Source organism: Copadichromis virginalis, linkage group LG15 (genome assembly GCF_057382275.1).
Source record: "Copadichromis virginalis isolate Kocher_CV1m ecotype Utaka linkage group LG15, C_Virginalis_male_GT1.1, whole genome shotgun sequence".
Classification (NCBI taxonomy): domain Eukaryota; kingdom Metazoa; phylum Chordata; class Actinopteri; order Cichliformes; family Cichlidae; genus Copadichromis; species Copadichromis virginalis.
The window spans coordinates 7,514,101-7,531,083 of record NC_140632.1 but is presented as its reverse complement, the minus strand read 5'-3'; the positions used below and the strand labels follow the sequence as shown (position 1 = coordinate 7,531,083).

The 16,983-nt window shown below is 42.6% G+C and overlaps 2 protein-coding genes across 5 annotated transcripts in view; both read left to right on the top strand.

The window, feature by feature from the left end:
* The first annotated feature begins 241 nt into the window (after window positions 1-241).
* Window positions 242-13,339, top strand: gpatch2 (G patch domain containing 2). 4 transcript variants are annotated; one of them, XM_085431625.1, is made up of 10 exons: window positions 242-596; window positions 1,878-2,121; window positions 2,496-3,046; window positions 3,867-3,931; window positions 4,875-5,072; window positions 7,069-7,189; window positions 7,502-7,541; window positions 7,799-7,863; window positions 7,996-8,084; window positions 10,747-13,339. In XM_085431625.1, exons 2-10 carry the CDS (start codon window positions 1,894-1,896, stop codon window positions 10,914-10,916), a joined length of 1,527 nt encoding a protein of 508 aa, XP_085287751.1. In that variant the 5' UTR covers window positions 242-596; window positions 1,878-1,893; the 3' UTR covers window positions 10,917-13,339. The 4 variants fall into 4 exon arrangements, with proteins under 4 accessions (XP_085287751.1, XP_085287749.1, XP_085287750.1 ...); XM_085431623.1 differs by lacking the exon at window positions 242-596 and adding an exon at window positions 822-1,060; XM_085431624.1 differs by lacking the exon at window positions 242-596 and adding an exon at window positions 827-1,060 and having other exon boundaries at window positions 2,496-3,043.
* Window positions 13,340-14,122: 783 nt separating this feature from the next.
* LOC146691701 (estrogen-related receptor gamma-like) overlaps window positions 14,123-16,983 on the top strand; it is a 33,480-nt gene continuing 30,619 nt past the window's right edge. Inside the window, exon 1 of the mRNA XM_085431622.1 lies at window positions 14,123-14,246. The gene's annotated coding sequence lies outside the window, so the exon portion shown is untranslated. The remainder of the gene's footprint in view (window positions 14,247-16,983) is intronic.

Below are 16,983 nucleotides of genomic sequence, written 5' to 3'. Positions count from 1 at the left end.
TGTTTGCTTAATTGTTTAAGTTTAAAAATAGTCCCTTTCTGAAAAGTTTCTGGTTTGCTAAACACAACTCGCCGTTTCTGAAAATGTTCCAAGAAAACTGTGTTTGCAAAGGTGAAGAGGGGGTATTTATAGACTTTTGTGGCTGCGAATATGACGTCAGCGCTCTTTGAGCCTTTGATCCTTTGTTCGCTCACTGGATCACATGACAACTGTGCGTAATTCTGCGCATGCTCAGAGAATACCATTGAGATGCACGGTTTTGTTTTGTTTTGAATTTTTTTTAAATACCCTGAAAACAGTGTTGCCAACTTAGCGATTTTGTCACTATATTTAGGGAGTTTTCAAACCCCCTTAGCGTCGTTTTTTCCCTAAAAAGCGACTAGCTTCTGGTGTTATTGGAGGCTTAATTTATGACGACTTTTGACGTGAAAGCGCTTGTTGCTCTTACTCTCAACAAGCAGCGGGTGCTGCCGTGGGCACCTCGCTCGTGCCAAAGTGCCCACAGGCGGAGGATAGTCCTCCTCCAGCCGCTATCAGGGCAGAGTTCAACCATGGATCCAGTTTTATACTACACCGTCCTCTAGTGTTCAATACAGGTAAATACACGTGGAAGTCAAGCGCTTGATGTTGCATTCATGTACATTATTGCAACAGCAGCTTTTCAGTTATTGTGTACATACATGACAGTTAATGGTACGCAAATATTTATAGATACGACATCAACCACATACATACATATATTTTATCCAGTTTTGGCGTATTTAAATATAATAATTATAATGCTCCTTAATATTATTATGTTCTGACGATCTCTTTCTCCCATCGCAATGCTGTAGATTTTCTTCAGCACTCAAAGGCAACACAGTACCTTGCTGCTGCTTTCACGGTGTCCTCCTCTTGTCGCATATCCAGTTAGCTGATCGTTAGCTTTTGTGCCAGAATGGTTTCAGTGGCGTGTCAGTGTTTGTCCGTTGTTTCTGGCTAAGGATAGCGGGGACTTGGTGGCTTTCATGTTCCGTGCAGCTAATCTAAAAACCATCGGCAAAGCGGGAACTGGCTGGTAGGTGGTGTTTGAAACCGCGGAGACGTAACATATTGTTCACGTCCACTCCACTCTCGTGAATCAGCCGGCTAGAGGCAGAGAAAAGGCTAGCTGCGCTAACAGGCTAGCAGCTAAGCTCTTCTGAATATTTTAGGGTGTGTTTGTTGTTTACTTTTTGGCGGCGCTTGTTTAAACTAAGTATAAGTTAATGCCGTGAGTGTTATTACATGTTAACGCTGTTACGTACCAGCAGTTGGTCAGCTTTTAAATTCTGTAGTTCAGGGTTTGTTTTGGAAGGGCTTGGCTAAGTAGCAAGAAAACGTTAGCCCTCGAAGCTAACAACTTAAAGTGCAAACTAAAGCAAGCGTCGATTTAGAGAACCTTGCAACCCACAATCGCGGGCTGTTAAATGGTATCGCCTGAGATTTGTTAATACTGTTTTTCAGCAGTGCACCCATCGTGTGTTAGCCCTAGCTTTGCTTGCTGGGAAGACATGGACGTTATGTAATGTGAATAATCACCAGGCTATAGTCTCAGATATTTTACAGCTAGCTTACTCCCATGTCCAAAGTTGTCACCGTCAATTGGGCTTATCGACAGCTAGCTGACGTGATAGCATTTCAATTTGCATCTGTTTAGTCAGGAGTCGTCTCTTAAGTTTCCTTGCGGTTTGCCCATCAATAGGAATCTACACATAATGGCTACATTCTTATACTCTATACCAATACACGTGCACACGCGAAATCGTTAGTGCTTGTAAGTGCTTTAGGTATCTGATTGTCCACTCCTGGTGTGAGATAAAATTGTATTTACCCTCCTTTTTGCTTAATCTCAGGCACTTTCGCCGAACGATGGACGAGCTGGTCCATGACCTGGTGTCAGCGCTGGAGGAGAGCTCAGAGCAAGCTGCCCGTGGTGGTTTTGGTGATGGAGGTGACCATGCACTGGCAGTGGGCTGTCTGCTAAAGAGACAGGCTCGGAAGCGGAGGGGTAGGAAACGACGCTCAGACAACCCACATCCACCGTGGGAGACGGGCCACCTCAGTGAGGGTTCAGAGTCCAGTGTGGAGGAACATAAGGTGAGATAGGGTGAATTGAATAGGGACTGTGGACAAGACACATCTGTTTGAAACCCTGTGTCAACAGTGTTACCTAAGACCAGCTGAGCCAGTTTTACTACATTTGAGGATGTAGTTATCTGGCTTGCTGTAGTTGTTTTGAGAAGAGGAGAAAAATGTAACTGGGGGGGGGGGGGATCCAAAATATATTAAAATAGTGTGGCGTTTTGGACAATAGCAAACATTTTTATTTGGGTAAAAATGTGTCTGTGTTTCATAAATCTGGCCCCACTGCTGTTGCTTCTGTCTTAGCTGACATACTCGTGTTGATGCAAGTGTCTTAATTTAGCATCAGCATCACAGCCTGGTATTCACCACAGTGTCATTTGTTGCAGGACTACCGTGCCAGTACAGGAGCTGTCTCTGCTGCCAATAGCCATGCCCGTGACAACAGTGACTCAGATGAACAACTTGGCCCCAAACGGCGAATCCCCTACACAGCCGACATGGGGCGAAGTAAACGGCCGCTCTGGCCGGATGACCTGGGTGTCCTGGGCTCAGCAGAGGGGACTCGAAGCCTTAGGCGACGACGTAAGGTCAAACGCATGGCTGTGGACCCACCCATAGATCCAGAACCTCCCACCTCCACTATGCTTGGGCCACCGCCTGTACCCAAAGCCCGTGTTGGTGGCAAGCCACATAGACTGGGTGCAAGTGAGGGAAGAGGTGCCATGGAGTTCTGCGGAGGTGGACTGGTAGAGCCAAGTGGAAACAAAAGCAGAGTAAAAAAGAGGAAACTGGCGACACACCGGCTGGGAGTGGAAGCTGCTGATGAAGGGGTTGTGGTGGAGAGTGAAGACCCCGTCTGTTCTCCAACAGACGGGTCCAAAGACAAGATGGAGCTGGAGGAGCAAAAGGGCTCGGATGAGGACATGAGTGACAGGTGGTTAGTGTTTTGCCTTTCTTTTTATGCCTCGTAATTCCCGATGTTGTAGCTCCCTCTGTATGTACTACTGTGTGCGATTTTTATGGAGTCTTAGTGTCAGTTTGTGGTACTGCAGGCAAGGGAGTGTTTGGGGCTGGTTGTCTAAAATTAATATCTTTTTTTAAATGTTTTTGAAATGTCTGAAATGTGTTTGGTGCATAGATCACCAAAAAGAAGCGACTATTTAAAGCTAAAATGTTGCCAGTTCCAGACTAGTTAGTTCTCATGCATGTTCTTTGATGGCTGCTTTCATTTAGAATGTATTGGGAACTTATTTTATTGAATGAAAAATAGTTGAAAAAAAGAAGAAAAAAATCTAAATGGAAACTTGCTAACTACCATCTAGCGTTTCCCTACTCGTTGTAGGGCTAGTAAGGTTATTGTTGTGGCTTTGATGGTAATGAACTGTCTGGAGTCTCTCATCCTGGGGCTAGACAGGCTTTTTCCATCATGAACTGCAGCTGGCAGAGGTAGTCCTTATTCTACTCTTGAGATCATTTGTGAGCTGAAGGGGGACTTGAACAAAAATTGCCACCAGGTGGATAGCTGTGCTGAGCTCATCAAGGCTGCAGAGCAGAGGAAAGATTAAGGTTGCCAGCAGTAGTTCAACATGGGGGAGTTTACGTTACTGTTGTGTTTTATATTATCACAAAGTGTCTAAGGTATTATTTATTAGCATTAATGTTATTTGCAAATGCATGGGATATATGTGGATTTGTGATATAGTTATGCAGTGGAGAAACACTTGGTTGAATTTCCTTTTCTACCATTTTTTCCTCAGTGAGACCAGCAGTGTGAGTAACAGCAGTGATGGAGGCCTCTATACAAATGATGAGGGGAGGCAAGGTATGTACTGAGATGTGTACTGAGGTATGTGTCAAAAACTGTCTGGCATGTTGCATAGAAGTGCACACAGAAGTGAGGATTTTGTGAAAGGGTAAGGGTCCGCATCTGCACACAGTGGTTGTGTTGGGTTGTGTTTTGTAGGAAGTGCATGCAATCTAATTTTAGGGTATTTTCACACCTATAGCTCGCATACCCTGGTCCAAGTCAGTTGATGAGTTTGTACTTGTAACTTGTAGCTTTTTCCTGTGGTTTGGTTTCTATTGACGCAGAAAAAAAAGTCAAAGTGAACCAAAATGGGTCAGTACAAACCACATAAGAACATTTAGTCCACTTATTTTGTCTGGAGCTCGAGCAAAAAAACTAAGTACAGGAAGATGAAGGTGCTGTGTTCTGGCTGAGTGTCCAACATGGGGAATTTACATTAATTTTACAGCTAGTTGCTAACACGCACTGACTATTTGTACTGTTTGTGAATAACTATGGTACTCTGCCGCACCCCAGAATGCAAAGCACTCCTGGCTATGTGAAGATGTTTAGTTCAGACTTGCAGCATGCACCTGGTAGTTGACTCAGATTGCATTCACACACCATTTGGAATTGGACTTAGACCACCTCCTCTAAAAGCGTTTGGTGTGGTTGTTTGCTCTGTACCTGAGTGCGATTACCCTGTTAACACCTGCACAAGTGAACTGGACTGAGGGGGGAAATGAACCAGAGTACAGTTTAAACAGCAAAAAACAGCGCAGGTGTAAAAACAACATAAAAGCACTTCTCTCAAACATCTTGCTAGCTTTTAGAAACTGTGTTCTCCTCTTTTGTCGTTATTGATTATTGATCCTTCCCAGTTATTTCTAAATATGGTGAAATTGCTTTTTATTTCATTTTGTATATGAGTTTAAGCAGCTTTTCTGTGAGGTCCCATTTTTCATACTCCTTCTTTTAGGTGACGATGAGCAGAGTGACTGGTTCTACGAGGGTGAGCCGGGCTCCGGTCCGGGGCCCGGGGGTGCTTGTGGGATAGCAGGAGTTGTTCCCTGGTGGGAGAGGGAGACTGGGTCAGAGGAGCTGGATCTAGCCGACCCTGTCTTTAACAGCATTCTCACTGGATCCTTCCCACTCATGAGCCCTGGGGCACAGAGAGGTAGGCTTCTGGTGCTTGCTTTCACAGTCACATTTGAATCACTTAGAAACTTGGACACAATGGCAATTATTTTTCTCCCCCTCCCTTTTTTGGTCAACCATCCAAAGCAATGGTGGCTCTAAAGAGGGGTGAAGAACAGACTGTAGGTTTGTATGTAAAAGAATGTAAGGAGTCATTAGCTCGTTTAAAGATGCCCAGATTTGCACTGGGAGAAACAAGCATGTACTGAATTTCTCTGAGCTGGATTAGAACTGGGATATGCTGCTCCATTGAGAAAAGGATGTGAAGATGATGCTCCTAGGCAAGAGGATGGGCAAAGAGGAGTTTTATGAATGTGGTTGGTTTGACAGAGAGAGGACGGGGACTAGGTCGAAACCAACGATCTCCTGTGGTGCCCCCTAGCTGGAGCAGATGGAAGGAGTAGCTTTCTAACATATAATGTAATATAATATCTAGTATGAGGGGCAAAGTGAAGATACTGTAGTGAAAAGTTGTTGCAGTCTCACTAAAGACCACTAGGAGGCAAACGGTTCACACTGACATATCAGCATTACAGCAATAAACTGATGTGTGGAATAAGAGAGTATCTCTGAAGAAAGGCTTTGTTTGCAGTGTTCAGCACCAAAAAGAACATTTTTCAGACTTGTGCTGCATGAAGCTTTCTTTCGAGTGTCCTCCAGTTTTGGTAATGACAGTACCTTTAATCTAGCTTCCCCCCCCTTCACACCTTGTTAGTCGTGACATATCATCTCCTACCTATTTTCCAACCAACGTGGTGCTGGCCTCACTCTGGGTGTTCAGCTGAAACCTTCACATCAGTGCCCAAAAGCTGGAGCCCACATCACACAGCATAGTTGCTGGACGTAAAGCTGGAGCAACTTTGCAGATTTGTTAGACCACAGGTTTATGCCACAGCCACCCTACATTAAAGGTACTGTCATTACCAAAACCATTTTTTATGTTTCTGCAATGGATTATCCACCAGTATGTGCAAGCTGTTTAATCAAAATGATTGTTAAAATATAATTGTTGTTCTTAGCCATGATTTTTCAAATGTATTGTTTTACAAAAAACATAGAAAAAATATTAAAGTTGCTTATTTTTGATTAAGATGCCAAATTAATTCACTTGAATTCCTAAACAGAAAAATGAGTGAATTCAGTTTGAAATCCATCGATCCTTTTCAAAATGGTAAATCGTTGAGAACTCAATGAAAAGAAAAGAGTCTGCATTAAAGCACTTCTTGATGCTGGGTATGCTTTGAGACAACATTGGGCAAGACTTAAAGTGTTCTCACAGTGTGGTCATGTATGCTGTGGACCAATCAATTGCTGAGACTGATGCTTGGAAAATGTGCAGAGGAAGAGGCAGAAAACAGCTGTGCAGTGCTTCAAAGTTTTAAGTACTAAAGGCAGAAAGAAAATCACTACTGATATAAAGGTCTTCAGGATGACAATAAGCAGAGGGCTGAAAAAACGAGGCTTAAAGAGAAGGCTAGCTGCTAAGAAGCCATTGTTGAGACATCCAGGAGCACAAACACTGGACTGCAGATGCCTGGAATAAGGTACTGTGGCTGTAAAAGTTAAAGTTTAAACTCTTTGGTCAGCATTGTTGTGTTTATGCCCAAGAAAAGCTCCAGAATGTTTCAATGCTAGATGAAATGCACCTACGGTGGTGATTCCAGTATGCTTCCATTTCTGTGAAAGCTCCGAAGGAGGCCATAAAAATGAAGCGTTTTGGTAATTATGTGTGAATTAGCACTATTTAATTGTCAGGTGGTCTAATAAATTTGTTGAATTCCATACATCATACTAAGATTACCTCAGCTTCCAGTGGATAATGCTCTGTTTACAAACCTGTTGAAATATAAGCTGGGATTTCAAAAGATGTATCAGTGTTTTGTTACCTTGAAATGTTCCTGACCCAACCGATTGAGTGATTTCACTGATCTTATCGTAAGGTTAAATAATGATGAACCTGCGCTGGTGTTTGTCAGGTTTCCAGGCCCGGTTGAGCCGCCTTCATGGCAACCATCAGGTACCTGAGGCAGGGCTGCAGGGAACCTCCAGTCAGGGCTTCAGCGAAAGATTGAGCAGACAAACTCAGGACACCCACGAGTGAGTTCTTTCTGCATGATCACTTTTTCCATTTTATGAAAGATGCTATTTAAATAAGTAACCTTGGTGTTGAAGAATTAATAAAAGTAACTTAAAAACCTGCAGGATATGATAAATTTTATACTGACATCATAAAAGCATTTTATTTGACAACAGAGAAGCATGATGAGACCTCATTCAGCTTTTGCCTGTGTGTTAGCTAATGTGAGAAAGATCTTGATAATCCTGTTTTCTTTGGGAGATCTGCACTAGTTTCTGTGGTTGACGAGAAGCAATAGTTTCTGTGTAATGATACCATAATATCTCCGACAGGCCGTGGTTCAGCTCAGGCTCAAGGAGAGAACACGGACAGGTAAGCTGTCTCTCTCTCTCTTTCTTTTTTTTCCCTTTTATTCCTTTTATTGTGGAATAAAAGGGTTTGAATCCACTCAGAGGCCATTCACTGTCCTTCCTTCACCTGTGCTCTCTCCCCAGCTTTCCTATCCTCTCTACACCCACCTAAAAAAGGCTAAAAAAAAAAAAAGCCTCCAAAATGACTTTAAAATGCAGAATACAAAGTTCATTCCAGGGGTAACTCGCTCTTTTGTGTCTCCCTCATTGCCCCTTCAGTTGCACTGGGACCCACTCTCAGACAGAGGGCATCGGAGGACCTGCTCAGTAAAAACAGCAAGCAGGTGAGAACAGTTTGACTTCGTTGGGTTTTTTGTTTGTTTGTTTTTGTTTTTGTTAAGGGATGAGAACTTTTCTTGTTATTTAAGATCAAATGGGTGCTATCATATTTTTGCGTGTCTTGACTGGTTTTACAGACAGACCAGCGGACACCTCGGCTCGCTCTGCACAGGGGATATCAAGCGGAGGCGCAAAGCAGCCCCCCTTGGTTCCACTGCACCTTCAGGTATTGAACACCTAGCTTCACCTAGCACACCATCTGGCACTTTATACCAACTGCTCCTTTTATTGTATTTTTGGCTCTCTTCTGTTCTCCTCTCCCCCTCCCCCTCCCCCTCCTCCTCGTTGAGCTCAATGTGTCCAAGCTTTCCTTCACACCTTCTGCTGTACAGACTGGGATGAAGTGTGCGCTTTAGCTGCATATTTTTGAGAAAGCGGATCTTTCTCCCTTCATATCCTCCCTCCTGCACAACCTTCTCTCATTAATAAAGCCCTTTCCTTCCTAAGCTTTGCTGGACAAGAGTCAGCTGGCTAAATCACGCTCCACAGCAGAGATACTGGATTAGCCGTTAGGCCCTCCACTCATCCCCTCCACCTCCTCCAAAAAAAAACTACTCCTCTTACCTCTGGGCCAGTTTATCCTTTTGGAGGAGGAAGGACGAGTTAATGCTAATGTTGGCCCTGTAATGTATTTAGTTTGGAGCTTTATCTTGTTTTTGATTGTAATTTATACCTAAACGCTGACATTGTATCCACATTAGTGTACTGAAGTGTTTTATGAGATTAAGTTGGCTGTCACTTGTGGGTTAAAGAGTCATGCATGCTTTGGCTCAGGTGCAGGCTTCTTTAATTTATGCCCAGGCCCAACAGAAAGGTAAGCATTTGTGTTTAAAAACAGAAGAAATGGAGCACACATTAAAGAAATTGGGCAGACAAAAAAAGTGTAACCAAAGATTAATTTCAACTTTATGAGGTCCTTATTTAAGGTGGCTGCTTAAAAAGTTGGATAAAATCAGTTAAATAGGGCGGCAACACCCAGCAAGCACATGGAAAACATTACCACTGTCTGCTGGGCTGCCAAAGTATCATTGTGGCATATTCAGTGTTGCATTGTGTACATATCTGACACTCACTTGGCGCATATTTGTACTCTGAGGCCAAATGTCCTTCCTGGCGTGCTCGAACCCTCAGACGGTCGCGTCTGGAAATGAACTTGCAGCTTTACTCTGCCCTGCATACAAATGAAAGGAGGATTAAAAAGGGTAATAGGTTGCACTCTGTGACTGGACTGGGAACTTACAGGAAGAGGGAGGACAAAATGATCAGTGTCTGAGACAGACACGGATGATCTTCCCTTCACTGCTTGCATTTGTTACACCATTGAAAATGTGGCCAAGTCAATTACATGGTTACGTTTATACTAAAGCTGAACCACCAGATAGACAGAACGTCAGATCTGTAAATAAGAAAGAGGATTTTAATGTTTTAGGGTTAATGTATTGTAAATCCAAAAAATACTGCTAGTAACTTTTTTTTTCACTTCTAATTTCTTTAAAAGTGACTAAAAAGCATAAAATGTTTTGCCACATATTAAATGTATAATGTTAAAAAAAAGGTTGGCGAGTGGTTGCTGGTTGTAAGTAGGTTGACAGTAGGTAAAAAGACCTATATGGTGCTGCACTGTAAACCTTCTTGCAATTGCTTTGTTCGCAAGCAGGCCGCCACTAGTTTGCATGCTTGTCTGCAAATTACTTGCCGAGCGCATTCTTTACTTTAACTTTGAAGCGAGACAGTCTTGCACTCTTGGAGACAGTGTGTTGCAACCAAAGCAAATACAAGATGGTTTTTGGTGCAGCACCTTATTTGCAACCGATTTCCCCTGGCTACAGCCGACAGCCACAAACTGGTTGAGATGTACAAATTTTTCACTGAGCGATCTCTAAGCTTGTGTGATTAAAACATAACAGATCTAATATTGGACCTAATTGTTTTGCACATATCAACTTCAAAAAGCTTCAAAACAGCTGTTTTGCCTCAATATTCCAACCACTGGATACATTTCAGATGTTTTGTCCTCGATTTATATGACTAAAAAAAAAAAGCTAGCAGTTTGATAGTACTATGACAAACTAGTTATTTAACATTTTTCTGGTGCCAATTTATTCCTGTGTAGTTCAAGGAATTTCATGTATTCAGTGCATGTATTCCTTGACTCTGATGTATCTTGTCATCGTTTTATAAACCAGTTATTTATTTTTAAGATTAAGGTTAGAGGTCAAGTTTCCTATGATAACAAAGATGTCACCTACATTCATACCATATGCACATCTACCAGAAGACTGAGAGGGTATCACTGGCAGCCACCAGTACTTTTTCCCCTTCTAGTACAGTCCCAGCTAAATGGACTGAAATTGATATAAATAGCCGTTCTTTACTCTGACTTAGTACTCGAAGCACTCCTTACACTGTGAACTCCATTCACAGACATAGCAATAGTAATACATAGCAATAAGGCACTAAGGACAAAAGGCAGGTCTACCTTACTTTATTTGGGGGAGGAAAAAATTTGTTGCTTGTTGATGGCTACGGTCTACAGATGAGAGAAAGTAATCAGAAGAGTTTATGTACCACTTACCTGTGATTGAATTTCCTGTTATGTTGTTTACTATAATGCTATATGCTATAACTGTCTCTAGCTTTGTGTTTAAACTGTTTGTGGGGCACGTCAAACTAACTTTATTATTTACTCATTTCACGCGTACATTGTCTGAGCTGCTTTGAAGATCTCCTTTATAGCTGACACTTGTACGTAGTGTTTAACATGGTATGAGTGAGGATGCGTAGACAGAAATTATTAGCTTTCTTTAATCAGTGAACTTTGTTTTCAGGAGTGGTCGGGGAGAACGCACCTCCGATCCCTGAGACCAACATGGGGAACCGCATGCTGCAAACCATGGGTTGGAGTCCAGGGATGGGCCTGGGTCCTGAGGGAAGAGGCATTACCGAGCCCATCCGGGCCACCCAGAGACCTAAAGGCACGGGTTTGGGTTTCAGCTGAACACCCAGAGTGAGGCCAGGATAATATACCCCACCAAGGAGGGACGAGATGAAATTCTCCTCAGGGTTATCTAAAAACACACACACAAAGGTCTGGAATAATCCAGGCGCACGAACAACAAGAGAAGGACGCTGCTCATCATAGCAAACGACCTGAGATGAAACAAAAATTAAACTTTCCCATGTTGGGGAAACTGCAAGAAGACTGAGATCTCTGCACAGACTCCTTAACATGTGAAAGTAAAGGACGGAAAGTGATCCACAGACAAGAATGGCAAATGCGTCTTCTTGAGAAACTCCATGTTGGAGAAAGTGATGTGATGTGATGTCTCATCCGTTACCTCAGATGCCAGTGTTACTGGTCAGAGAACTGGGGTGCTGTTGACTACATACAAATAAGTATTGCTTCAGGTCGCCAGTGACGACAGCAATGGTTCTTCAGTCGGCTGTGTTGGTTAGTGAATCAATGATAGGGTTTTTGTCTGATGTTGCACAATAATTTTAAAATCAATTGTTTGAGAAGGCTATACCTCAAGATTATTCTTATTTTTTTTTAATTGTAATGAATTTAGGGTACGCTTTATTGATGTAAGTTTGGATATCTGGATGTTTTTCCTCGCCCAATTCCTTTTTTTTTTTTTTTTCTTAATTGTTGATTTAATTGGAGAAATCTTGTCATGAGAATGTTTTTAATCTCTCTCCCAAAAAAAAAGAAAAAGGCTGAAAATCCAAGTTACAAATTTCTCTTCATTTAGCACCAGTATGCACAGATTTGCACACGAAGCCCGAAGTTTCACCACACCCTGCTTTTCGTTTCATTGAACGTAATTTAAGGTTTTTAAACAGTGTTGCTGCAAACGTAGCCAAGAGTAAGCACGCTTTGTGACTTTACACAGTCACACGGTATGATATGAGCATTTTGGCGTTTCAGTGCACACTCTTGAAGGAAGGAACCTGTGTTTAACCGGTGCTTTCCGCTTAATTTGCTTGATTAGACCTTTTTGCAGGATTGTGGGGAAGTGCAGGCTGGCTAACGTCTAATCAGACACCTGCGGCACAACACAGGAAGTCAGACGCATTTATTAAAATAAGTTGGCTGCTTACCTAATTGTATTATTTACTATGCAGCTGTTGGGTAATTTAACCCCATTAGCATATTGGCCAGACACAACGGATTGTTGTGGATATATAGCTAAAGTAAATTTAAGTGCAGCTGAGAGATCAAGGGGCCAGAAAAAAAATAGAAAGATGTTGATTAGAAATGGTGCAGGATATTTAAAGTGTAGCAGTATTTCCTCTGAACAGCTTTTAACCTTAGGACCTAACTTACCTCATTAAACTCGTGACAGTTTAAAGACATGTGAGTGGAGCTCTGATGTGGAAGAAAAGGGTATACAGTAGAAATTTAGCCTCTGTAAACCAAAACTGTTAAATCTGAAACTAAGCAAAAAAGACTAACGCATTAATTGTTTATTAATTTGATTTTAGATTGTCTTTTTTTTTGTAAGAAGGCTCAAAGGTAACCTTCCTGATGATTATAATTTGTTAAAAAATCTCTACATTTTTACTGCAGCCCCAGGTAGAGGATGGATTTTGAAGAAAGGGGGGAAAAAAGCCTGATTACTTAGGTTAAGGTGACTCAGCATTTTTATGAGCACTACATTTCTTTGACCTAAAGTTCTTGGGTTACTTTTGCAGTATGTTTTGGTCATTATACATCCGTACAGTGAAGCGCTGTCCAATCAGCTTTGCAGCATTTGGCTGAATCTGCACAGAGACTATTGCTCTGTACACTTCACAGTTCATCCTGCTGCTTCGGTGAGCAGCCACATCATCATCACTACAGCACGTTACTCCAAGTAACCAGGCTCTTCTGGAACCATACATGCTCATGCTTTAACACTGTGGTTATGTTGTAGATAATGGGCCTTTCCTATCTTCTCCATAAATCAACTGTTTCCACTAGGAACATCTATGTTTTTTGTTTGTTTAAAAAAAAATTTAATAGTTTAAATGTCTAATCTGGGCTTCTTGTTCTGAAGGGGTTGGTTTGCACATTGTCGTAAACCCCATGTATTTCCCTTCATGAAGGCGTCTCTTGATTGTAGACTTTGACAATGATATACCTACCTCCTGGAGAGTGTTCCTGTCTTGGATTATTGTGAAAAGGTTTTTCTTTGTCAAGGAAAAGGAATTCTGCGATTGTCAAATTTTCTCTTCTGTTGTTTTTCAGGCCTTTTTCTCTTGACCAGCGCCTTCCTTACACCAAAATGTACCAAATTGCTGATTTTCTTTGTTTTTTTTTTGCCTATAGAACTTTGACTGGTTTTGTGTTTCTTCTTTTTTCGGCCTGATGATGGGCTCTTTTTAATTGCATAGTATTATGTAGATTAGTGGTTTAATAAAGCAGCAGTTTATGCAGCATTTAAGTGTTTAATTTCTTTTACTAATTTACCCATATTAACAACAACGGGATTGCATTTTGAGAGTCGTCCTGTGGAGTTAAACCAATATTTTTGAGGCTTTGAAGTTGGTTGAACAGAGCATCAGGATCCGCAGTCGTTTAGGACACTGAAATCAAGTTGTAAAACGTACATCATCAATGAGGCAACTTACTCTGATCAGGATGTGAGCCCTTTAAGTACAAACCAGGAGAACTTTCTTCTCTGGTTGCTCTTGAGACGGCACGGTCGCAGCTCCCTTTTGATGAAGAGAGCTTTCTGCAAATAAGAACGTGGCCTCGAAATATTTCCAACTCTATAAACGCACACATCCCATGCACATGCTGACTCAACATCACTGAAATATGATGCTCGTGCTCTCTCTGTCTTCTTCCCTCCTCTCTTTTTCTCCCATCTTTTGCAAGGCTGCAATAGAAATCCCTCCTCTGTATCTGTGGGAATACAGGAACCCTGTGTGTCCTCTACCCTCCCTTCTACTCACCTCCTCCCTCTGCATATAAGGGTACGCTGGCTTGTGTTCTCCCTCACCCCTCCAACAGTCTGCCCACCACCCACCCCTGCTCTTAGACACACTTTTTGTCTGACACACTCTCTCAGGACTCCCCCTGCGAGCAAGGTAGGCAGGTAAACTCAGCACTGGATCAGAGTGAGACGCTGAGAACAGAAAGAGAGGGAGGGACGGTGAGGGGAATGTGTGTGTTTATGAAATTTTTGTGTGTTGGGAGTGTGTGTGCGTGCGTGCGCGTGCTGCTGCATCGCTGAGCTACAGAGACCGGAGGCGAGGAGAGCTGGAGCGTTTGTCCTTGAGACTGACTGACTGCAGCTATAGAGCGGAGGACCAGCCAGCCAGCCAGTGCATGAAACTGACAGTGAGTACTGAGCGAGAGCAATAAGGCTGAGCAGACGAAGAAGTAGTAGATGCAAGGTTTCTTTTAATTGCAGCAAATGTGTTGGTGATGTGGTTTTGTGTGTGTGTGTTTTCTGTTTTTGTTCCTTCGAAACAGTCCAGTGTGGTGTTGAATTGGAGCAGAAGTGTGTGTCTGTGTGTGTGCGTGTGCCAGAGCAGGTGAAGGTCTGCTCTGATCCCAGGTGAACTCATCTCTCAGGCTTTTTTTAAATTTTATTTTATTGGCTCACATCAACACTTGCTTCTGAGCCTTCATGTAAGACTTTGTAAAGCGGTTGGGCAGTTGTTAAGTGTGTCTGCGGCAGCGTCCTCTGTTTTGTTTTTTCTTTTTTTGTCTGCATGCTACCCCCCCCCCCCCCCCCCCCCCAAAAAAAAAAAAAAAAAGATGTCAGTAAACACAACATCTGTCCAGCTCTGCCCCCACCACCACCACCACCCAACCCCCGGGCTTCTCTCTTCTTCCTCGGTGCTTCTGTTGACAGATCGATAGTTATGCATCTATAATTGGAAGTCATTATTTATGGCGGCCCTCCAAAGCGAGTCATTATCATGTGTAATCTTGCAGAAAATTACATTTTGACTGGTCTACCTTGGCACGGCCGGGATTAAGTGCGCTGTGCTGAGCGGGCTGAGGGGATGACCGGAAGGTGGGGTCACCGCAAGGACCCCACCCCCGATGCCTGGTGAAAGAGTTGGGCAGGAAGGGGAGACGTTTAATTGTGTCACATCTCACCTCAAAAGCTGAAATATACCAGAGGTGTATAAGGGGAAAGAAAGAACAGAAGCACAGTGTGAAGAGGGAAGGAGGTGAAATAACTGAAGGAAGAGACCTGGCATTAGCTCGACGTGGTACGAGACACCATTGTGAAATGAGACGAGGCTCACCTGTGGAGCTGCTGATAAAATGGGTTTGGCTGGGTTTGAGGCGGATGGGCAGATAGACGGAGAGCCAGAGGGTGAATTCATAAAGCTGTGGTAGAGGGAAAAAAACGGATAATGTGACAGGATAAGCTCTTTCACTCTATGTGCGTTTTGCGTTGATTTGTTTATGCAGACATGCTGACATTGAGCTCGAGGGTAAAATTTGCCACCTGTGGAGATGTAAGTGAGATGATGAGATGGGCTGCATGGTGTTTCTGTGTATGTTTGTGTGTGTGTGTGGGTATGTGAAATGTTTATAATAATTCCTGACATCAGCATTAGGTGTGTGAGATGCTGATTCCCAGGATTTAATGTGCCCCGGTCCCGCATCAGTGGATCCTCACCAGAGACCGGTCGGATAACCGTGTCTGTGCATCTGTGTAAAGGAGGGTTAACAACTTGTGAAAAAGCACCAATGACAAAGATAATACTCTTGAGTAAAAGTACCAATAGAACAGTGAAAATACATGCAAAAATCTTGCACTTTAAAACTCTACTAAAGGAAAGGCTCGGGGATATAAACAGGTAAGATTAGCCTGCTTTTACTCCCTTTCTCCTGCCTTTCTTGATTACATTAATAACAATGTAGGACTACATGTATAATAGTCTTCTAGGCTAACATTACTCCTATTAACAATTTGAATGTCGACAATGTCAGACTGAGAAAGCATTTTGAAGATTTCCTTATTTTCTTCTTGTTATTATTGTTATTATCACACTGAAATTATGCATTTTGAATGAACTTTATGCATTTTGTGGTCGTATTTTATTCTCTTTTTTTGTCATATCTCACAGGCTTGTTTTCTTTTCTATCATTCTAATGTTTTATGGCTTTATCAATGAATTTGATCCTAATGATGCCACATTAGTTCTGCCATCTATGCAAATTCCATCTATGCAGTTCTAATAAATGAAGCTAGTTATTCACAGGTCATATTTGCCATGGGTCCTGAATTAAAGCAAAATACAGCATGCAGTTGGGGGTCATGGTACTCTGTCGGGCATTTTAAACAGGAAAGACTCCATCACCGCATTCATCACCTTCATGGTTTCACACAGAAAGTTGTCAGAACATGTCTTTGCTTTTTGCAGATGATGTGGTTCTGTTGGCTTTATTGGACGATGACCTCCAGCTTGCCCTACAGCAGGTTGTATATGAGTGTGAAGGAGACGTGATGAGAATTAGCACCTGCAAGTCTGAGGCCATGGTCCTCAGCTAGAAAAGGGTGGAGTGTCCACTATGGGTCAGGAATAAATTGCTGTCCTAAGTGGATATTTACATATATATATATATGAGTAAGAGACGAGGGAAGTGGTATATTGGTGCAGAACATGCTGCACGTTTGAGGAACATTTTTCATTTCTAAAGAACTTCACCATTATAACACAGTTCACTACATAGTGAACTTACAGGATAGAAACAAAGTATCAATCCCCTCACAATGGTCAATCTATCAATCTGCCCTCCTCTACTGTAGTAGACTCTGTTTTCTGCCCGTTACGGTAAAGGAAGAGCTGATAGTGAAGCTGGCTGGCTGATCGACATTTCCACCCTCACCCATGGCTGTCAGCTGTGGGTAGTGACTGAAAAAATAAGATTACAGTTACAAGTGACAGACTCTGAGAAGATCCGCTACACCTCTTAATCAAATAGAGTCAACTGAGGTGGTTCTGGCATCTGGCTAGGACGCCTTCTAGGTAAGATGTTTCAGGCATGTCCTGGAAGAGGCCCCGAGGCAGACCCACGACAAGCTGGAGAAATGAAGTCTCGGAGCCGG